This window comes from Trachurus japonicus, chromosome 6 (assembly GCF_045865225.1).
Source record: "Trachurus japonicus isolate A0001 chromosome 6, Traja_1.0".
Lineage (NCBI taxonomy): Eukaryota > Metazoa > Chordata > Actinopteri > Carangiformes > Carangidae > Trachurus > Trachurus japonicus.
This window is the reverse complement of record NC_140912.1, coordinates 21129220-21154005: the sequence shown is the minus strand read 5'-3', so window position 1 is coordinate 21154005 and position 24786 is coordinate 21129220. Positions and strand designations below refer to the sequence as shown.

The 24786-nt window shown below is 40.3% G+C and overlaps 1 protein-coding gene across 1 annotated transcript; it reads left to right on the top strand.

Moving 5' to 3' along the window:
- Positions 1–13964: 13964 nt before the first annotated feature.
- On the top strand, positions 13965–19123 carry etfbkmt (electron transfer flavoprotein subunit beta lysine methyltransferase). The gene is made up of 3 exons (XM_085779770.1): positions 13965–14296; positions 15990–16120; positions 17498–19123. Exons 1-3 carry the CDS (start codon positions 13992–13994, stop codon positions 17845–17847), a joined length of 786 nt encoding a protein of 261 aa, XP_085635896.1. The 5' UTR covers positions 13965–13991; the 3' UTR covers positions 17848–19123.
- Positions 19124–24786: the final 5663 nt, after the last annotated feature.

Sequence of the window (24786 nt, the reverse complement as noted above, 5' to 3'; positions counted from 1 at the left end):
TTTACCCGTTTTGAAACCTCTGCAGAGGTGGTACCAGAAAAGTAGAACTTGGTATCAGATTCCAGGCTTTATGGAAACCGAAAAAGGGCAAGCAGATTCGAGTTGAGCAGAGTCAAATCCAGTTGAGGTGAGCTGGTACTAGTACCGCGTAGTGCAAACACTACAGTTGCACTGCAGCTGACAGAAAAGCCCTGGACAGAGTCAGGAAGTCAGCCCAGAAAATAACACACACACACACAACTGCCGTCACTCCCCGACATATAGGCTACTGTAGTGTAGTGTATTATCAACCTGAACTTTTTGCTTTAACATCATGCATTATGTTCTTCTGTCTTTCTTGGAACTGAAGGAAAGTGTTTAGCAACAGTAATCGATGAGACATGAGTGACCCTTGTGAGATGCACCCTAGGTGAATGTGTTTTTGTTGTTTAGAGCCTTAAGCTGATGTTCAGCCTTGTCCGAAGCATGAACTCAAGGTCGTAAAATGATATATAGGTTAGATCCTGTCTTGTGTTTATGAACACAATACATGAACTGTGTATGTTAGACAGATACAGCTATTGTTTGGATTTACAGAATGCTTCCATTAATGTTGAACAGTTAATGCCTAATATGGAAAGTAATATCCTTATGTTGGGAGAAGGTGGAGTTTTGGAGTTAGAAAGTATATAAAGATAGTGGTTTTGAGCCATAGGGAGAGAGATCTCACATTGGCACCATGAGATGCTCCAAGATTCGACATTTTTTTGTACGCTGTTCTTCTTGTTGTTAATAAACAACTTTTTTGAATGCAAGTGAAGACGTGTCGGCGGTGATCCCTTCTTTTCATCAACACATCAATATACCACACTACCACACCAGATGCCAACAACGAGCACAAAACATAATCCAGGACAGTTTCCACCCAGGCCACTCCTTGTTCACACTGCTGCTGCCCTCTGGGAGGCGCTATAACTCAACACGGTCCCACACCTCCAGACTGACCAACAGCTTTTACCCCAGCGCCATCAGGCAACTGAACTCACACACATGGACTGCCACATGCCTCCCACACTGACACTTGACTGACTGCACTTTAAGACTGACTGCTGCACTTTAGAGGACTGTGCAATACTGGATTGTATTATTGTTTTATTGTTGTTGCTTGTGTGTCTTTCTTTCCTTTTTTATCTTCACTGATGTTTTTAACCACATGGAGGTTTGCAATTTGAATTTCGTTTATACCTTGGTATGAATGACAATAAGTAAATAAATGAATTCTTTGAGTTTCACTCGTCCAGGAGTTTTAACATGAAGCCAAACATTCCACAGATGTCTTCTTATGTCCAAATTAACCAGTCAATCACCAGGTTATTATATATTATATTATTATGTTATAAATGTTTGTTTTTTTTTAAAAACAATGAATAACACATTTCTGCAAGGTCATTGTTTCATCAACGCTGATTGGCAGACATGAGGTGTCACATTGGGGCTGAGGGCTGACAGCTCAACAGCCTTTGCTTGACTTTTTTTTCTCTGATAATTAAGATACAGACAACTAAAATAATTCATAGTTAATGAGTGAAAAAATGTGGCTAAAAACCTGGATAGAGTGTGTTGCACCATTGACATTGTTCAACAATGTTAAAAACATTAGGGGATATAATTAGCATGTAAAAAAAAAAAAAAGCATGTTTTGAAAAAAAGTTACAACTAAATGAAACAACAAAGTTCAGGACAGACAAAGTACTGGTTGATCATTACTTCCACTTACCTTTGCAGCCCAATTGTCTATTTGGTTCGATGTTCGTTCTGGTGCTGGTTGGATTGTCAGCAGGCGCTCAGTCAATGCAGGAATCAGACAGGAGCTGCAGACAGAGATTTGTCCTAGATAATAATGTTTTATGACAAAGTATCTAGTTGAGCATTTAGAATAGTGTTTTACCAGTTGGAGAGAAAAGTAGCGGCCACATCTCTCATAGCGAAATGGATAGGATCAGATGATGCACTCACTTATATATAATAAACCATTGCTAATGACAGATTTGGAAAGTTTTAAGTTAGACAAGTAAGATGATGCTGAACAAAACATAAGAAAAGTTTGTGGTCACGCACACAACCCAGTCAGATTGCTGGATGCTTGAATCATTTGTAATTTTCTACTTGATAATGGTGTCTGAGTCTTTGAAACCATAAAGATTGCTCACACTGTGACACTACTATCGACTGAATTTGGACCAAATATAATGGAAACAAAGCTGTCAATTTGAGGTTTAATTCAGTGATCAAAGGATCGGCTGCAGAACTCAAAATCTGTGACCAAAGGTTGTTTGTCTGTTTTTCTAGTTCAGGGTTTGTGCAGATTTACACCTGCATACCTCAGTGTTGTGTTATCCACGTACATTAAGACCATCTTCTCTCCCAAAATCATTTCAGCCCTCCAGGGTCTACAATTGTCAGACACAACAGTGAAATGATCCATTATGTGTCATTCACAGGCTGCTTGATAACCCTGCTTGTGTGCACCTTTGTAAGAGCTTCACTGTTGCTGGCTACATTACGGCTTTTTTAACACCCAACATAAAGCCACAAGGACACAACACCAGAATCAGCCAACTATCTGACCTTGAAAACACAATTTGTATAAATGTAATCTGTTTGATGCTGCAGGAGAGAGATGGCGGGAACATGTGAATTTTTTTGATCATAACTATAATTAATATAAAAGAGATCAGGGGGCTGCAGGACTGCAATTTTTTTGAAGAGGGGCAATTTATGTATCTAGGTTACATGCCTACATCTCTCTGCAGGAGAGCTACAGTGGTGTAATCAGAGCCAGGTGCTTGTCCTATACCAGAAATAAGTTAATTCAACATAGTGTAAAGCTTCTGTAATAAAATGTTGCTTTATAAAAAATGGATCACATGACCAGTTTTATATGAAAATGTTGCTCATAGTGACATATACAGAGATTCTGCACTTCGCCCCAGCTTGACAACGTATTTTGAGCCCCTTTCAGTTCCTTGTTTTGATTTTATGGTCTCCAATCTTAATAATTTGGTTCAGTGTCATGACTCTCAGCTGAATTTTTTTCAGCAAAAGCCGTTTTCACAGCTGTTTTCACAGAAAACCAGGGAACAAGTCACAGTTGTGTGCTTCTGCCAATTAGACAAGAAGACACAGGAAGTATGGTCACAGCATTACAGCATTACAGCTTTATGTCTTTGAATAATGGCCAGAAGTGTTTTTGCAGAACATAATGATGTCATTGTGAAGTTGATTTTTGACCTTTGCCCACCAAAATCCAATTAGTTCATGTTAACCCTTAGTTATTCCCTTTATTCTTAGGCTATCACATCTGCAGAGGGATAAAAATACAACCTAAAACCCACTAAACACTCCCTACCAAGAGCAAAACTAAAGGAGGAGGGAGGATGATGTTGAACTTAAATTAGCTCATTTTACACAAATAATGTTTGAATAAAGTTGCTTTGGTCTGTTGAATGTGTAAATAGGCAATTGTGTAGCTAATGTTTCCATAGAGGAAACTTTAGTTTGGTGCTAATTTGTCAAAATATACTGTATATAAATATATTTTAAGTTAAGAAACGAAGTATTAGCCTACTATTTTTATTATGAATAACAATCTGTACATTTAGTGAAAGCCTATACAGAGACAGATTTGCTGGAACTGTAGTTGCTATGTCTGGCCAAAAAAGTGTATTATGTATTCAGAGTCTAAATGTCATGGACACATTTATAATGGTAAAGTGGTGCCTGCATGGAGGTGTAAGCAGTTTAATGATGGCTAAAGAGCAAAAAGCATTCTGGTGTTGTGAATTTGTCAAATATGAATAAAAGATAAAATGGAGATCCTTGTAGGTTGACCTCTGGTGTATAGATGGCCTTGAATATATGACATCCTTGTTGCTGATGTGATGTGAAGCAGCTTGTGGACATTTCCTGCTCGGGCTGAACAAGACTTTATTCTATTCTATTCTAGTAGATTGCATGGCTTGTTTGGTGTGCACACACAGTAGTGTCTTTTTCAGCCCTCTGGCGCTCCTCTGCCTCCTGGTAAAGGATGATCTTTAAGACAATTCCTGTGTCACAGCATGCCGGAGGTAATGATGAGTTCCCACTGAAGTGAGGAAAACATCATGCCCTGCCAGTATCTCCACGGTGTACAGGTTTCAAAATGTGGCATAGAAAAAGAGATAAAACATATTGCCATGGCTGCAGAGGAGCAGAGCTGACTATGTGCATGCTCTTCTCTCAGCTCCTCTGATTGTATGGGGTTCATGGTTCTTTATCATCTCAGAGGGACTGAAAGGGACTTGTTTTCTAAATAAAGGTGTGTGTGCTTTATTCAGATTAATGTATTTAATGGTATCACTGGGAGGTGTCGCCCAACCTCTAGCAGCAAAAGGGCAAATTAAAATCACAAAGCAAAATGACCAGAAAGAATTCCCTACCCGTGTGTGTGTGTGTGTGTGTGTGTGTGTGTGTGTGTGTGTGTGTGTGTGTGTGTGTGTGTGTGTGTGTGTGTGTGTGTGTGTGTGTGTGTGTGTGTGTGTGTGTGTGTGTGTGTCTAATTGCATTGTCAACACTCTCCTGACTTTCTTAGCAGCTCACATTTCTTGTCAAAAACACAACAGAGCACCAAGTCACACGTCTCCACATGCATGTCGCCTGCACACGAGCCGCCGTGCTGCTGCTGTAGCTCTGCTTTAACCTTGAACTACCAGGGAATCCTCCCCACCGAGATCCGTCTAATTTCTCCTCCAGAACAAACAACAATCCCCCTCAGATCAAGCAGCGCGCCGAGCAGTGACCCGCTCCACCAAATGCTCTCCTGGGATGTGAGACATGGCCGCCTGCTGGTGATACAAACTGGTTGACACGGGGTGTATTTAGAGAGAGGAGTCTGCTGCCTGCATGTGCTCCCTCCCCTACTACCTCCACAACCACCACTACCCCGTCCCACTCCCCCTGATCTCCTGTAAGTGTGTCCACTGGGGAGCCCTGCTGACTCCTCCTGCTTCACATCTTACAGCTGCCTCTGAAATGCAAGCCTTTTCAGAGGAAACAACCTGTTTTGTACTGTTTTGTGATGACATTTTTATGAGTGTGTGACTCTCAGGGGAGTCGTCGCTTCAACTGAGTGTATTGCACCAAAAAACTTTCTAATAGAGGTGAGTTTTGATATAACAGACGAGAGCTCCTTTACTCTCTCTATAACTTAAACTACCCTCTTTTCTCTCACCCGTCACGCTCCCCTCTGACTACGTGTGTTTGGTCTCATTTCCCTGCAAGCTGTGTGTTACCGTGGCTGGCATTGCAAAGCCTTCACCATGCACACACAGAGACAGACACACAAACGCACGCACACTGCTCCACTGGGACTCTTCCTCCATCTGACAACTTCAACAATGTCTAGCCACCATCTGCAAATGGTTTCAAGTCAGCCCAAAGCTCTGAATCAAAAACATGACAAACTGCACTTCTGTTGCAAAAAAATATTGAAGTGATTATTTGGTGATAATCTACAAAACCTCAGACATGAAGAGCAGCTAATTTCTTTGCTCGTTACAAAGAAAGCTAATTAAACAGATAATGGGTTTTTATCAGTGACACTTTCTTCTTCTGGCTGGGCTTTGTCTGTTTTCTATAGACAAGAGCATGGATGAGAGGGACTATTGTCTATCTGCTGAGGACTGTGTATTCCTGTTTGGAGGCAGCTCAGCTGTCAATCAGCACGTCTGTGACCTGATTTAATAAGATTTTACATCCTGTGTATTATAATACTTAATGCTGTGATCTGCCCGTCAGTCACCTGCTAAATACATATGCAGCTGCACCGACACAAACACAAACAAACACATGGGCTGTCATGCACCACACATGCAGCTGAGCGTGTGAGGGAATATTGATTATCTCACGCTGTTCCCATGAAAAGAGAATGATCTCCTGATTCAAAGAGCTGCTGACACGGTGTGTACTTGCTTGTTTGTACGGGGGACAGAGTAGAGAGTAGTTTTCTTGAATGAATGAGAAGTTATCTATCTATCTATCTATCTATCTATCTATCTATCTATCTATCTATCTATCTATCTATCTATCTATCTATCTATCTATCTATCTATCTATCTATCTATCTATCTATCTATCTATCTATCTATCTATCTTCAAACTTTATTTATTTATATAGCACCTTTCATACATATAAAAATGTAACACAAAGTGCTTTACAATGTTTTTAAAAAATCTGTCTGTCTGTCTATCTATCTATCTATCTATCTATCTATCTATCTATCTATCTATCTATCTATCTATCTATCTATCTATCTATCTATCTATCTATCTATCTGTTGCAGACATGACAGCTCACCCACACTACTTTGCCACAGATGGCCATCATCTATCATTCATTTATGTGTTCCCCGCGCCATCATCTGCTCACAAGCTGACATTTCAGTCGGGCAAAGAACAACACATTTTCACGATATCAGGAAATTATGTCATTTAACCCAGCAAATGGTAAAAATCATTTACGTAAACACAAGAGGAGGAGAAAAGATAAAATACGGAGAAAATCAGGAGGGTTAATTATTATTTCTTGCTCCCGTGAATCTTTGTCAACAAAATCATGACCAAGAGAAAACACTGCATTGAGTGTTCTTCCCTCTTATATGAAAACAGAAGTACCACTCATTCTTCAGAGGATATTATTGAGCTCACTCTTGCACAAAGCTTTATCCCTCAGAAGCATATTAATTGGGCTATTTGCATAACTGCAATACAAGTGAGTTGTTTGTAATACAAGAACGGCTAAGAGATAGAACTGTGTAGTTTCCCTTGACAGTAAGGCATACCGTTGTGTTAATATGATCACTCCTTTGGCATTGTCTGTGAATGGAAAATCCAGATGGAGCATATATTATTATGGCACCCATCGCATGCAGCAATAATTCAAAGGAGGAAAATCAATCCTGTACAGCTCATTGTTTTGATCTGTATTAATCAAAGAGTAAGCTCTCTAAATAAATGATGTTTTCTGATATTTCCTGGCAAGTTTTTTTTTCTGCTGGCGGCCTGCTGTGCATATAATCAACTGAGCCAAACCCGCTCAGAGACCAAGAGAAGCTGCTGTTGGAGTGGGAAAGTCATGTTTCATTGGTGTAAAGATGTGGAGATAGTTGGGGATCAGGGAGAGGGCAAATGACTCATGACCTCACTATCATGAGGCTACAGCCCTGTCATCCAATTACTGAGCTGCACACACGAAGATGAAAATATAACCCTCTTATATGACTCATACGGGATAGTTTCCTATGGTTTCCTGTAATTTCTTAAAGGAAAATTGATATCTTAGTATAGCGTCATATAAGATTTCCAGGTAAGAGCTATAATTATAGCGGAAACAAGGAGATGGAGATGAATTGATACACTTTCTGACTTCCAGTGGCGTGAGGTGAGTCAGAGTAGAGCACGTCAGCTTAGTGAAAAAATGTACATTGAGTTCACGGGTAAAAAATATACATTCCAACATGCAGTGTGAAGTGGATTAAGTTCCCAAAAAATCAAGGGACCAAAAGAAACGAATAATTAACTTTGAAAAAGTGAACACAGATAATTTCTAATTTTAATATCTCAATTAAGCTAGTGCAGATAGTGTTGGCCAATCTGTACTTTCACTCTTCATCTTCTGACATCAGGAGGATGTGTTACAGTAAGACGGTCTCTCCCCAAACATCAGAGTGTGGTTTCAGCCTTCACATGTTGGAAAAAAGCAAAGTTTTGCTTTATAAAACGCAATGTGATAAGAGTGATGATTAACTGGATGAGAACATTTTAAGAACATTTAAAAAAAATGAAAAAGCCTTCATAAACCTGACTCCACTGCTCCACCACACACACGCAATCACAGACTCATTCATTCAAAACCAGACTGAACAACAGGGGGAGCTACAACATTTGTTAACTGTACTGAATAAAAGTAATTTCTGTAGTACTCTAGTATAAATGTGGCCTCTGCATCACATCACCTTCCATTTTATGAATTTAAGGTCATCGTCCATATATCTTACCAAGATTATTTTGCTTGTCATCTCTTAATTCTGTGTTGTTTATTCCATTTACAGTAATCAGTTCCCAGACTGTTTCGTATTTGTTACTTGAAGAGCCCTCCAAACTAAATTCCCTTAATGAATGCTGTTTTGCAAAATTTAAAGAAGTACATTTAGCAGTTTTCTCTGGGGATCCTTTATGGACTCCTGTTGGAAGTATTTCTAGAATCACTATGCTAAATTACTTCAATGTCTTCAATAAAGAAAAAAAAACAGTTTTCAAACTATGAGGACAAAAACTTTCAGTGTTTTTTTTTCTACAGTTTGCATTCATTTAAACTCCTGAGATGTGGGAGAGGAGGGCACAGACAAACTTTATCAAGGTAAATGGGGTTGTTGTGGAGTGTTTCACTCAACTGATATCACAGATGATGAGTGTTGTGTGGTGATCCTGTTAGAGGAAATGTTGCTTTTACTAGAGGACGTGATGTGAGTGGTCCAAGAGGGGCATAAGGTGAGTTATAGGTGCTGTTTACATGCTGGACAGGGGCTGCTGACGCATGCAGCCCCTGCCCCCTAACATGCTTCGATTGGTGAGTGAAGTGAAGAGGCACAACAATCTGTGAAGATTTAACCTTAGCCTTTAAAGAAAAACTCACAATGACAACAAAGTTTACAGCATCTGCTGGGGGAGGTGTAGAAATCACTGTTTATATTGTAATGATGAGACATTCTGTTGCAACAAAGTGTTGCAACAGTTGCCTCGTGAAATGATTGTGACAATGTGATTTATTCTTAATAGATAAAGTGTATATCTTCTCCAAACTTTATTGATCAATCTCTTCCAAACATATCACTATGAAAATTAACCTTAATAATAGGAATAAAAAGAAGACTTTGTCTTAAAACAAAATTATTCCAACTTTATGAGCAACAGTGTAGTTTGTCACATCATTTATTTCATTTTCATTCCCTTTCATTTTGCTTAATAGTGCATGTTCACAGAATTTCATAAGAGGGGAGTCTGCACGATGTACAAAAAAGCCACACTTTCGCAAGTCCTTATCTACTGAGTGTGTCAGATGTACAGTAGCAGTCTCGCCACTTAGATAATGTCTTCAACTCTGATATAAGTCATCTTCCTGTCTAAGCAGCTGGATATCTTTAAAAAAAATCTGAACATCTGAAAATTTAAAATGCTTTTCAAGTGTTAAAATCCAGAAGAGATGTCTGCATCATAAAGTGAAGGCCTGTGTGTACCTGAGCTCCTTTCTGCAGAATGTGAACACATTGCTGCAGTCTTGCCACACTCATGGATTGGGGGGTTGTGGAGTGGAGGGGCATTGGGGTGGGGAAGTAGCAGTTGGTAGTGGCTCAAAGTTGCACATCCCGTCTGAAATCAAGTCACCACATCCACTGGCCATGAGAGACAGCAGCTATCTGTCAAACAATCCCTGAGCAGATCTGTGGTGGTGCTGGTCCAGGGCAGCCATGGGGGTCAGCTCTGGGTAACTTTAGAAATGACAGGAAGAAAACTATCCATTAGGACTCCTCCTACTCCATCAAGAAACAATTTTACACACATGAGAACATAAAGGGGTCCTGTGTGTAATTATAGCCTCAGGCACTAGTCCCCACTGTGACTGGGTCACAGGCCGTCTGCTACAGGAAGGAAATTCCCTTTAACTTATGAGGGAGAAAATCACGAGTCCAGCCAAGAAGAGATTTCACTTAAAGTACTTTATTTTATTTTGCAAGAGATGGACTGTACACACAAAAATCTTTATGAAAGTGCCATGTGCTTCTCTTAGGAGGCAGCATTAAACATATCCATTAAACATGTCCAATAACATTGTTGCCATCTTGCAGAGTAAGTTTGCACCAGACCAAACCAAAGGTTATGTTTAACGTTTATGACGTATCCGGCTACTGTAAGATTAGCGTATTGTAGTGTATTATTCACCTGAACTTTTAGCTTTAACATCATGTATTATGTTCTTCTTTTTATGTGTGTCCTGTTGTTCACATTTTTCCCGTGAGAGCCTTGCATAAGGTTATCTTATGCAAGGTCGTAAACTCTATAGGTTGGATCCTGTCTCATGTCCATAAACGAAAGACATGAACTGCGTATGTTAAACATTTATAGGAATTGGTTAGATTAACAGATACATGGAATGTTCATGTTATGTAATGTTGAACCCGTAATGCCTGTCATGATAAGATATAGATAAGATATAAGATAAGATATAAGGTGGAGTTTTGGAGTTAGAAAGTATATAAGATCATGGTTTTGAGCCTTAGGGAAGAAGATCTCACTTTGGCACCAGGGATGCTTCAGGATTCGGCATTTTTGTACACTGTTCTTCTACTTGTTAATAAACTTCTTTTTAAACACAAGTGAAGACGTGTCGGCGGTGATCCCTTCTTTTCATCAACACATCAATATACCACAGTATGAAAGAGGAAGTAAGAGCAGATGCGATTCCTGTGATACCAGGAACAAGGAGTGCAAGAGTGGAACTCACCCTTTTTCCTGAAGTTCATCTAAAGGTTCATAGACAGAACATCTTCGAAGTTCATCCAGGGGTCATAAACATAGAAATTTCCATTGCAACACACACACACAATCTCTGTCGACATGGAAATCAAACCCAGGGCCGTTGCATATACAGCGAAAATAGTAGAAAAATAGTTGTTGAGACTGATTGACCTTTGACCATGTGACCTTTATATTTTTTAGATAGGCCCTAAACCAGGTCTAAATGAAAGCTAAAAGGCTACCAAACATGCCCTTATAACATACAAGTAAAGGTCTGAGTGGTTTCACAGTTGGTGTTCTCTGAAGTCTGCTTGAGGAGATTATTATCAGAGTCAGAGTCACCCTAAAGTGGGCACAGACACACTGTGTTGACAGAAAATCCAGTTTTATGGTTCTTGAGACTGCTTTCTGGCAGGATAAGGATGAGGTCTGGCAGAACTGCTGCCCTCAGTAGAAGTAGGCTATCTGATCTCCTTTCCTGTCTGGTCTCTTGTTTTGTGAAATGTAACTTTGTGTTTTTCCTTAGGTCAAAGGTTAAATACCAGGTCAGAGGCTTAAAGTCAGACGTTTATATTAAAATTAAACCCCCATATAACGCTAAGGGGTTTTTTGTCCCTCCACTTCATTCCCCTTAGCTGTGGTATAATGAGCGTATACCATGGTTACCAATAATGGCAATAGGAAAGAGGAATACACAATCAATTTCATGTAGTTTTTATTAAAAGATTGAAATAATACATATTATCTAATAAAATAGCCCTGCTGTAAAAAATAAAAAATAAAAAAAATAGTTCCACCCCTCTGGACATTAGCTCTGCATGTCGTCTTTTCCTCAGCTTTTTTTTTTGTTTTTCAGGAGAAAGTCACTGCTCAATCCACTCTACCATTAACCCTCCCCGGAGGTGAAAGTTAACCTTGAATATTATTTATCTCTGGCACTACCTCATTGTTTATTTGCACTACCAACTGTCCACCCTAATCCACCTGCCACTTTACTTAATTATATTTGTACGTGTTCGCTGTTGTATTGTGCTATACTGTTACTGTCCTCATTATGTGTGACGATAAACTGGAGTCAAATTCCTTGTATGAAAAAAAGAGTAACTTTACCTAGAACCGCCGTGAGGTCATTTTGACCTCCATTCATTCTAATACAAAAATGGTAAATGGACTGCATTTATATAGCCATATACATTATATAGTAGCCGTTGATAGACAATCAAGATAGAAAGCTCTTGGTTGGTTTACTTTTCGAACAGTTGTGTGTATATAAAAAATTACAAAATTGATTTTCCAATCATTGCAATGGCAATTCTGGGCTAAAGAATGTCCATTTAGTCACTCAGTTAGTTAGTTAGTTAGTTAGTTAGTTAGTTAGATAGATAGATAGATAGATAGATAGATAGATAGATAGATAGATAGATAGATAGATAGATAGATAGATAGATAGATAGATAGATAGATAGATAGATAGATAGATAGATAGATAGATAGATAGATAGATAGATAGATAGATAGATAGATAGATAAAACTGTCAATCAAATCATGCATTGAGAGCCTAGCTACAGCCTTGTGGACAATGTATTATCAAGGTCTTCAATGTTTGTGCTGGTGTAGTGGGAAATACTTATAATTCGGGCCATTGAATTTTCCCATAACACTTAATAAAGGAATTTTAAAACTCAAAATGAGACGCTGGAGAAGATGGATCTGAAGTAGAGTTGTCTTTATTCACTTCGATGGAGAGCAAACAAGAACAACCCGAGTCACTTACAATACAAAAAGATAAGAAATAAAAGTTAAGAACCTCATGCAAAGAGATGCACTGCAACAAACGAGAGTGAGGATGAGCTCACTCCAACATAGATTCCTCTGTTCTCTATAGTTGCAGGATCATATGCAGCTCCTCCCCACCAAAGGCGGTTTCACCCCTTGCCCCCAGAGTTATTTTACGACTATTTATATTACAACCTGCGTCACATAGGCTACATTGGAGGGCAGTTAATCAAGAGCTTGCAGTCTTCACTTAAGCCTATATGTTTTCCTTGTTACTTGAACAATTTGCTGGCTCTGAGTCACCGTAACATGAACAACACCTCAATAAAATTAGATAGATTAGATCATTTTAATGACCCCCCATCCATCTAATTGTCAGATTAAAGAAAGGAATGTTTATTATTCCTTAACCAGGAAGTGGTGCCAGCCGCTGATGACGTACGTGCAGGCTCGCTCTGGTCCCCCCCTTTTCGTGAGGCCCTACTAGAGAGTCACAGTTTTAAAGCATTAACCCTTTTAAACAAGTGAAATGAACAATACAACATTAAAGTAATGAACATCAAACTAAATAAATTATTATACTTTGATTGTTGAGATATTAAAACAATCCACATGTAATTTTTAAAGGAGGCATAACATTCTTATTACAGGCCTAGTTGTTCTCAAATCTTCACATCATTTTTAATTTTTAAAAAAAAATGTCACCACACTGGTTGTGAGTAAGCTGTGTGGCAGAACTTAGAGCAGAATAGGCCTGTCTACCAAACATTTTTGACCAAGACTCTCTTTCTTTATAAATATTTCTGAATTCATGTCCATTTCTCATGAGAGCAAGGGGCTGTCATTATTGTTATGTTCAATGTTTATGAGTAGGCTAATGTTCTTTTTTTTAAATCTGTTTGACACCTGTTTCAACAGTTTGACAGCTTTCTAATATAACAATGTTATTTTCCAACTGAAAACAAACTCTTGAGACAGTCTCAGTCATCAGCTAATGTAGCACAGACAGGATACTAGTGCTGACTGAAAGAATCGCCCTGTTTTTGAAAAATAAAGTGCACTGTCTCTTATGAATGAATACAGGAGGCTCACATGCTACATGACATTTTCACATTAGAAACAAGAGACATAGTGGAGATGCATTAAATTTGAATGACAGGCAAGTTGTCTGTTACTGTCACTCACCATCATCATTGCCCTGGAAAAAAGTTGCGATGAAAAGTCATTTTTTTCAGGGGGCCCAGAATTACTAATGGCCATGCTGATCCCTCTGATTGATAAAAAGTGTAAAAAAAAAAAAAAAAAAAGGTTGTTTTTGATGGTTCTAATATTATAACAAATTCGACTGATAAATCATTAAATGTGCATTGATTTGACTTTTTTCTGGCTTAAATAGCTGTAATTTTTTTAAAGAAGAAAAACATAATATTAAAAAGAATATTTGATCGATAATCTTTATATTGCAAACATTTTTAGGATAATTCAAACAAGCATCTGAAATCTATATCTGCATAATCGTAGTCGACACCTTTTTGAGCGGAACCTTGTTTGCATTGTCCTTGTTTCTGTCGGGGTTGATGGACCATTTGGTCCCGCGCTTGTTTTGCGTCCGTGCGGGAATAAAATGCTCGGACTTTTAAAACCCCCGAGATGTTGTAGTCGTTATGTGAAAATATTTTCCAGCGCATTTCGGCAGACACACAGCCCGCGGTGCTTCTCAGACAGCGGCCAGTCCGACGACGACGACGCCTTCATCAGGAGTTTTATTGCGGAGAACACGCAGACGTCCGGGGAGCAGAGTCTGACCCCGGAGCTCCGACTGAGACTCTTCACCCCCAGCTGCAGGTTCTGGAGAGAGAGACCAGAGCTGTGGCCTTTTGACGACCCCTACTGGGCCATTTACTGGCCTGGAGGTCAGGCCCTGTCCAGGCGAGGCTCTTAATGTCACTGCTGACATCTTTGTGTCCGTGTGTGTGCGTGGTTTTGCAGTAATTGAGTCCCATTTATCTGTAATAAGCAGGGGTGAAAGTAGTTTTAAATTCTTGCCGGTACTATTACCAAAAGTTATTTTTCCCGGCATTATTATTATTATTATTATTATTATTATTATTACTGATTTTAATTGGGACATTTTGCAACAAACGTTAAACGTGGTACACGTTTCGAAGGCTGGGTCAGGGGTAGACAATAAAGGAAATTTTGAAGATCGCTGGCCCCACCATTCTAACCACTGGCCCAGGACAATGTCAGGTAGCCTATTGATCCCCAAAATAAATAAAAAAGAACATATCCTAGCTGCAAACAGCCTGCGGTCTCGCCATTGAGGCTGGAGCTTTCTTATATCGATATCAATACTAGTAAATTTCCACGATTCTCGATACTTATACAATACCACGATTTAATTAGAAGAAAAAAACATGTGCTTCTAAATTGGCTACTTTATTTAATTAATAAATAAATAACTGTTTCTCATCAAACTTGTATTTAAGCTCTAGCCTACTGTGGTTTAACAATGAAGTAAAAACAGAGTTAAAATGGTAAATATGCCCCAACACAAACGGAAAGTCATGTAGTCATTACTTTTATCTGCTGTAGTTCAATGATACAACTGTTGCTGTCATTCATTCACTTTAGGCTGTTTCCACAGACTGGTGCAAAACGGACTTATTGTTTCATTTTTCAGCTCCGCTTTGTTTTGACACAGGTTTGTTTTTTCTCTGCTTCAAACCCCATAATGTAGCCTACTATGGTCTAAACGCGCACCACCGCTGTGGCGCACACCGAGCAGCTGGAGCCGCGTTCACATAAACAGACCGCGAGCTCGACTGTAGCCGCACCGAGACCCAGCACGTGCTCTGGCCCGCGTGTAACGTCCGCATCGGTCCCGACAGGACTCGCCACGACGCGCTGAGGGCAAAGTTTCACGGTACCGGAAAAAAAGGTTCAGTCTTCAGCAGCAGCAGTGAGCGAGCGAGCGGCGCGCGTTCCGCGGTGCACAGCTGCACACTGCAGGTGCTTGCAGGTGGTGCTGACGTCCCAGGGCACAGCGCTGCTGCGCACAGAAAGTAGATCATGTCTCTGTCTTTGATCGGGTTGGGATCTCGTAACACTATGTGTTATAATAACCGAGACAATTTCACAGAAATCATTTCAAACCACAGGGAATTCATGTGAAATTAGATTTATAATTTTTTTTTTACTTTTTATTTTATTTTATTTTTTTAATCTCTCTCTTGATCTTCCTGGTACTGCGTACCGCCTCTGAATCTTTTAGTGGTACGCAGTACCGGACCGTACCGGCTTACTTTCACCCCTGGTAATAAGCCAGCTGAGCATTAATGCCTTCTGCCATTAGTTTGTTGGCTTGCTGTAGTTTATTTAGTACTGTTGTTGACAATGTGTTTTTTTTATGTATATTGCCCTACTTATGTGTTTATTATACTTTTGTACTTTTATCTTACCTGATCTCAATTTTGCACTGTCTTCTTGCACTTTCCTCCTCAATTGTATGTATGCTTGTGTATGTGATTGTGGTGTGGTGGTCAGCTGTAGAACCAGAATTGCCCTATGGGATGAGTAAAGTAATCTCAACTCAACTCATTTATGTGACTTTCTGCTGCAGATACATGTTGGACAATCCTGCAGTGTGTCTGGGTAAGAGAGTCCTGGATCTGGGCAGCGGCTGTGGAGCCTCGGCCATCGCTGCAAGACGATGTGGGGCTGCTCATGTTGTTGCCAATGACATTGACACCGGTTCGTATCAATATTTGAACTTTTTTGAATGATTTAAATTAACAATGTATTATTATTGTTTTTGTTTTTCATATTGTTGTCAATATTATTCATAATATTACTGACATACCTGGTTAAATGAAAATAAATAGTATTTGTGTTAATAGTGTGTTATGTTAGTGTGTTGTGAATGAATATATGTAAAACCACATCAACACATTTCAATAAAATAGATGTAAGCCTCTATAAATCCAAATGAACATGGCAGTATGCATGGTGCTCCTTTTAAAAAAAATAAATAAACATAACAGGACAACAGGCACACTGCAGCACAATAAGAAAAGCACAACACTGAACAAGTATTCATGAACAAACATAGATTAGGCCTATAGTTGCACAGACGGGGGGAAAAAGTAACGTTGTGCTACATTTTGCCTTTTTTTTAAATAACAGGTTATGAAGTAGGCTAGGATAATTGTCCGTCAATTGTGTTTTCCCACCAGTTTGTAAAGATTTGAGTTCAGATTGGCCTAATTTGTTTATTTTTTCAAGGACTCCAGGCAACAGTCGAAACACACATAACAATGGGCTTGAGGAAATTGTTAGTTCCAAGTCCCCCCGTTGTGTCTTGATGCCAAGTTTTCTGTAGTAGCTGAAAAATTATTCTGAGTCAGTCAGTTTTATCAGTCAGTCAGAGCTCCCATACAAAAATTGATTAGAGGACTAAAAAAGGAGACAACGTTTGGAGCAGTGCGCTCTTCGTCAGGTCAATGTCAGGTCAACACAAGTGCTGGTGACAGAATATCTCAAGACAACCACAAACTCAACTCCACAAATCCTAACTTTTATAGAGCAGTATAAACAACATTTTTGGTAACTGTAATCATACACCATGTGTCTCACACTTGGACACAGTTTATAAACAGTCTTCCAAGTTTCAAATCATCCTCCCTCCTGTTATTATTTGGCCAGGTCACGCTGACACAAGTTATTTTCACCAATTCCACAATAGATGTAGATTATTACGTCTTAGATATGACATAACACCTTTCAAAAGACTAAAGTGAAGTAAACAAAATAAAATAAAATAAAATAAATCATTCCAAAAAAAAAAAATAGGAGGGGGGTTGACCATCATCTTGAGGACGGTCATATAGTTTCCTTCTGGTTTGAGATTTTAAATCTTTAAAATAGCAGGTTGCATAATATGATAAAAGATTTGAAAATGTTTTATTGGACAGTGTCTTTATAATGTCAACATATGGTTAAAGGATATCAAATAGCCGTGTAATTTGGTCAGAAATGTTATTTATCTGTTAATTCAACAGAACACTACTGTACTTGTATCAGCTTGTGTTGAGGAACATAAAGTACTGAATGTGTTGCCTTGTGTTGCAGTTGCAGCCGTTGCAGCCCACATGAACTCTGAGCTGAACGGCGTGAAGCCGCCCATTTGTGTGACTGAAAACATGATTGGTTCAGAGCCGCAGCATTTTGACCTGATACTGCTGGGTGACATGTTCTACGACGAGGCCCTGGCCACCAGGCTTCACGGCTGGTTGGACCGCTGCATCAAAACCCAGGGCACCCAAGTACTGATCGGAGATCCTGGGAGAGCCCAGTTTGAGGGACACGGCATCAGACGGCTCTTACATCAGCTGGCTCAGTTTGAGCTGCCCGAGTCTGTTCGAGAAGAAAACTACGGTCTGACCTGCAGCAGTGTTTGGCGCTACCATCCTGAACTTTAAGAACAGGACAGGGTTTTTCCTGTGCTTTCTTAAATGACTGTACATTTCTATGAAATTACCTGCATAAGTTGCTCAGTGATTTAGGATCATTCACTTTTTGTGTTTTCCATTATGTTTTGTTATCCAAAATACTGTGTGGAATTGACAATATGACAAGGCATACATCTTCATCAATATGGAATCTATACAGAATTATTATTCAACTTACACAATTACTTTTAAAGTGCTTGTAATGGCATTTTTTTAATGTTTATGACCCTAGTTGAACTTTGAAGATGTTTGCTTATGAACTTTAGGTGAACTTCAAAGAGAAGTGCAAGTTGCACGTTGCAGTGTATAGGGCAATATGCAGATGTCTCCATATCCAAGACCTCAGTGAGATGTCAACGAGAGGTCAACACAATGAGGTGTGAAAAAACCACAACAAACACAACCGCTGTCTTCCTGTCTCTACATATGAGTTAATCTTATAATGGCCCAATGACATGTCATGAGCACTAAGTGCAACGATTGATCTGTTGCAAGTTTATTCTGCAAGAATGCAATAATGTTATTGAACAATGTTTGATGCCCACTCTTGTGCCTGTGGTGTAAATTTTGAGGAGGCCTATTCAAGGAAAGTCTGTTAGAATGATCAGTGTTGAATATCTGGTGTGGTGAACTTTATGTAGGTAACAGGATGAACTCGGTATAAACTTGTCTGAGACTGATCTAGGTTGTAAATTCCTAAAGTTAAGCAACAAATGGGGGGTTAACACCATTTGGGGACACATCCGTTTTATTACCTGTGTGAGCTCATCTTATTGGCTGGGAATGAGATAACCAGAGGCATAGGGGCTGCAACCGCTGCTCAGTGGGCACAACCCTGAGCTACTAGACTGCCGTGTGGGTTTGTGTTGTGTGACACAACTTGTGTCCCTCTCAGAATCATTGCGCTTTATGTTTCATTGGTCTTGTTTTTTGACTCTCCTCGGACAGGTAAAAAAATGTCCACAACATGCCTATGTAATTTGTTGTAACCAAATCTCAGTGTGCACTCTCATACAGACTTTGTGTGTGTGACACTCCACCTATTGCAAGATAAAATTAAGTACTAGTTAAAGGGCATTTCCACAACATGCTTTGTCCAGATTATTGAGCCAAAATTCAGCAATAAATATTTCATAGCCGTAGAAATAGTTGTCAGTTTGGTGCTCCACACACTGTTCATTATGAAATGGACAAACAAGTAAAGAAGCACATATATATTGCCTCTGTTTATTTTACATGCATGTTATAAATTTGATATTGGTTTAGTGTTGACTGGGTAATTTTGCTGGACGCTCACAAAAATGTTGCTTTCTAATGTGAATTATTGAAAACAGATCCTCCCCCAACATAATGAGCTGTTTTGCCTTCGTCATTACGCACGATTGGATGTGTGACTCAGAGCAATGAGAGGTAAGTGTAGCAGTGGTCTCATCTGCGAGTGAAAGTGAAACCTCTGAGAGCTCCGTAACCTCTGTAACAACAGCAATAAAGCAAAAAAAAAGTGAGAAACAGCTCATTAAGAAATCATCTTCAGAAAAACCACAGCTCATATCAGTCACAAACAGTAACATGATTATGCCTGCGTTCCCACTGTGTGTTCTCAGCTTCCCAAAACCAACACTGTGAGTCATTCCTAGTCTATTCATGTTGTTGTTTCTGCAACAAAAAAACAATCTGAGGCTGGTTCATGAACACAGACACTGGAAGTTATAATGCAAATCCTTATTCCCCAGGATGGCACCTTTTTTCTATTCTTTTGGAGGTTTCCCACTGTTGTTTTCATATTGTATTTTATATTTTATATTTTGGTGACCTGACCAAAGCAGTGGGCTAATTGCCCCAACAAACTCTTGATGTGATTATGTCAACCTGTGTTTTCTTTAGGCCTCATTTCATTGGTGAGTGCTAAGTACTCATGTTGCTGTTTAGTAGTCATGTTCATTATGTCATTATGTATTTGAAGGGCCTTATCCTATGTAATGGGAAATTTTGATATAACTCATGTGTGTCTATGCGGGACTGTGTAACCAAAGACTATATGACTGTTTCTGATGAAGTTTTGAAGTAACCTATGTACACCCTTTAAGGTTGTGTAAGAAACCTCTGTGTGAACTGATGAGAAGAACACATGTAGACAACATATGCTTTTCGTTTCTTCTAATGATATGTGCAGCTCATTTGACCCCTGTGGAGACAGAGCTGTGAGCTACAGTGACATGGAGCGAGGGTTAAGCAGGTGAAGACTCGGGCTGGAGACAATCCCATGAGAGAGTATCGTATTTTGTCTATTTGGCATGTGTTTTGGAAACTATAAGAGCGCGGCCCTGAGAAACATCTTCAGACCACTCACTCACTGACTGTGCTGCTGTTCAGTTGTGTTTGTGTGACTCCATTCATGAATGTTTATTAAAACTCAAGAAAGACAGCTGACGTGTGAAGATATTCTTTTTAATTCTTTATTGAATGAAGTAACATTTTTTGCCACCACACCTACCAGTCATGATAACATACCAGGAGCCTTGTTCCTCCTGTTGGACTGTTGCACAGGTTGTCATATGCACAGCCTATTGAATAAACAGTAACATGTGCAGCTGGGTAAAGGCATCAGTTAGGTATAGCGTTATACTACACCAGTGATTAGCTACAAAAAGTACTTAGTCAGCACATCGATTAATAAAAAAATATGCCACAACAGCTAGGGTTTGGAAAACCTCTCACATCTATGACGAATGTAATAAATATGAAACCATGCTGAGGTAATCTGTCTGCTTGAATTGGTCATTGAGAATCAAAGTTTTCAAACAGCATCCGAGGAAAGTTTTAGTGAAAATATTGTTTGTCCTAAGTTGACATATGAATCCTTTTTTAAATTGGTCAAATTTCAATCAGTGATCTGAAAACTGTTGGTGCACACCCACTGCTGAAAAAGCATTGGTATGCACATGTGGTCATTTTGGGGCAGCATGCTGTTTCACCTGTTGAACAGATGTGCCAACAGCAGGTTAATATTTGAGCTGAATCTGGGTGCACAGGGTTTTAGTAGAGGGGTATAACCCTGCACGCAGGGATCAATGAACACTCATTGAAATGAGCAAATACACCAAGTGCAGTGAAATTCAACCCAATAACTCCAAGCATTTGACCATGAGAAACTTCAGCCTGCCTCAGAAAGAACCGTGACTGGAGGTCAGTGTGTCTGTGTGGCTTATCTCAGTTTAACCACAGTGTTGCTGATCTTATTAAAGAGGACATCAGTCTGCCCTGCTCATATCACTGGAATCTTCTTCACATCACGTGGAGAGGGACACAACGGCACTGACTGACAAACCTTTGCAGTACCTCCCCCTGTGATCCGGTCTCGTGTGTTGATACTAGTCAGTAGGGCTGGGCGATATGGCAAAAAACGTTATCACGATATGTTTTTCCATATTGATCGATTCTCGATATCGTCTCGATATGTATTTTTTGCTGCCGCTGCCAGTTCAAGCAGCATCCTGACTGAATCCTGAAGAAACCAGAGAATGTGTTCAGTTTGGGAGGATGACATGAGTTCACTTTAATGTTCATTAAGGGTGGAACAGTTCAATAATCCACAGTTTGATTTGATTTACATTGTTGTTGCTGTTGTTTTCTGTTGTTTCAGCTCTAAAATGTGTCAATCATGAGGCTTTAGTCTTTCTAGTTATTTGAACAGGTTGTAGACAAATATTTAGCTATTTAGCTGCTCTGACACCAGGCTTTATGCCGAGCCCACTCTGATGAATCCAGGTGTGTCTGACTCTGACCTCAGTAGTCACAACAACTGTCAGACACACCTGGATTCATCAGTTTGTCCAATAATGTAAGACAGGAAGGAAAGGAGCCTGTTTGAGCTCAGGAAGTAGTGGAGCTGTGCATAAAGCCTATTTATTGATCTGACTCGGTAACCACGAGCGCAGTTCACGTCAACTCAGGTGATCTGCAGGTTGTTGTTTCACTTCACCGCTCCGACGCGACGCTCCGTGTGTGTGTGCGCGCGGCGCTGACAGAGAGAGAGGGAGGGAGAGAGGCTGTCGGCGCATACTGTGAGTGGATTTGACTCCGCGCGCACTGTCCGCGGACTTTTGCGGTTTCATAGGCAAGCATACAGTATCACATTTGAAACAGATTGAGTCCGCGCGGTCATAAAAATTGAGCTTTGCACGGAAGGGACCGGCGGACGCCCGCTTTGGGTCCTCGTCTGCCTCGAGTGCGCGCGGACATCCGCGGAGTCAAATACGCCGGAGTATGTGGGGGCCTGAGCCTAGCGCATGTTCTTCACACTGTACATGAGCAAACAGACATGTTACCGCAGAATAAACGTCACAAGCAGCTCCGTGTTTCCTCCACTTTCTGACCGTGGTAGGCTATCATCAGGTTGCTCTGACTCCACACTGACAGGCTTCTTTAGCCGGGACAGACGAACTGATGCTCCACACGTTCACAATCGCTTCAGTTGCCATCGGCTCCACCTCCACTCATTTCCTCCCTCTTTTACAACTTTCACTTTATCACAGCTTGGGATCAATAAAGTATATCTATCTATCTATCCATCTTATCCTTCCTCCCTTTAGCTGCAGCAGCTCAAACAAGCTCTGCATGCTCAGGACAGGAGGCGGAGTATCAGACGGAAGTGTGGCCGGCTGCTGTCGCGCATATTTACTTTCATGTGATATCGAGGAATAGGGCCATAGCTTATTATCGAAATCGTTCAAAGATTTATCGCGATCCCGTATCGAGATCGTTATATCGCCCAGCCCTACTAGTCAGTAGCTTTTCACCCCATTAGAAGGAGCGTACGGTGATAGAGCATGGAGATTTAGCATTACATGTCATTAGAGGCTTGAACTTCTCCTTGGGAGGGAAAGACCATGTACCTACAGTGCAGATAGTTCATAGAAGGTAAAAACTGGACACACTGCTGTGGTGGCAAAAACATTTCTGTCAATTCAATAAACAGTTTAAAGAAAAGTGTTCACATGCCAGCTGTCTTTCTTGAGTTTTATAATAAGCATTCATGAATGGAGTCACACACATGCAACCGCATGAACAGTCAGTCAGTGGTTGAGATCCAGAAGTTACACCAGCTCAGCATCCCCACCCGACTGATCCACCTCATCCATAACTTCCTAAGTGACAGGCTGCAAGCAGTACGGGTAGGCACCACCACAAGGTTGTGTATTAAAGGGATAGTTCACCCAAAATTCTAATTTCACAGTTACAGCGGGGCTCCGTGCAGCACTGCATGTCAATATGACGGTTGCGAATGGGCCTCATTTTTCTTCGTCCAAAAAGGCACACCAAAAAAACAGTGTCTCAGTTCACTGCTTTGCCTGTGTCTGTGCAAATCTCGCGCAATTTGCATTGACACCCAGTTCACGGCTCTGCAAATCGCGCGAGATTCCGGCAGAGCAACACTGGGAGCTTCCGCTACAAACAACCTTAAAACATAGACTTATTTAATTTTTTCAGAACAATTTCTCATGTTGGGGCTTCGATACAAGAGGGACATTACAGACGAGCACTATGGAGGTATTTGGATGTTTTTTTGGTGTGTCTTTTTGGACGAAGAAAGGTGAGCCCCGTTCACAACCGTCATATGGACATGCAGTGCTGCACAGAGCCCCGCTGTAACTCAGAGAAGGCACGGAGGACTCAAAGCCATCAAAGACTGTCAGCCATCCGTAAACTGAAAGCACCCTATGTCACCCCCATCTCCTTCTGTTGTTGTTGTTGTTGTATCAAAGCATGGTCCAATCAATTCTCACATACTGTTCCATCTGCTTCTACAACATGTTATCTGTCAAAAACAAAGCCAAACTCACATGCATAACCACCACAGCTTCCAAAATAATCAGGCTCCCTACACCAAACCTATCAGATTTACACAACAGGTCCATCACACCCACTCAACACCTACCTCATCCCCCTCCCCTCAGGACGAAGATACAGGGCGCTGAGGTGCAGAAGGGCTCGCTTCAGCAGAAGCCTAATACCGGCCGTCATTGCGACCCTTAACAAGAGCCCAACATAACCTGGCCAGAGTGTAAAAATGTGTGGCAATGTGTTGTAATCTGTATGCGTTTGTATGTGTCTGGTGAAGCGAAATGTGAAGAAATGGTCATGTGAAAAAGAAATTCCCTCGAGGGACAATAAAGGTCTAAAGTCTAAAATCTAAAGTGAGCAAGATGTTCCCAGATCTGCTATCCTTTATAGTTCCCAAAACACATCAATAGGCAGAATATATGGCATACCAGGTGGTTCGCCAACAATCTAAGACACAACAATCCCTTGAGATCTCACAAGGTCACTGCTGTTACTGGTGCCTCTCTGTCTTACAGCCTTTAACCATGTTTCCATTTGACCCTCCGCTGTATGTCACAACGCTGTTACAGCAGGGGTCAAATGAACACATACAGCTGAATGATGAATGGCAGGAGATTAATTCCCTAAGGGCTCAGTTTTAGAGTAACAGGCATTTCACAGAAATGTAGTGGGATCAAAAAGTACAATATTTATCTTTTATGTGTAGTGTGGTAAAAGTCATAGGATTCAAATAAATAAATAAACAAATAAATTCAAGTACAGATACTTGAAAAATATACCTAATGTTAGGGTGAAAACTGTCATGTTTACCTTTACTAACTGAAGTTAATATTGTGTCTTACTGATTAACAAATAAAACAGAACACAAATGTTTTACTGACTGATGAAATAAAGCTGAACCCGTGTCAGAGAGAATTAAAAATTACACCATCCTTTGAACGTGCCAAAAAAAAAGCATAGAAGCATAGGGGCCCTGCTCTCTTTGTCCTTTGTGGAGCTGGGCTCTGGAAAAAGCTGTGGAAACATGAGTATGTACTGCATTGACGACGTCAGAGCCCCGGGGTG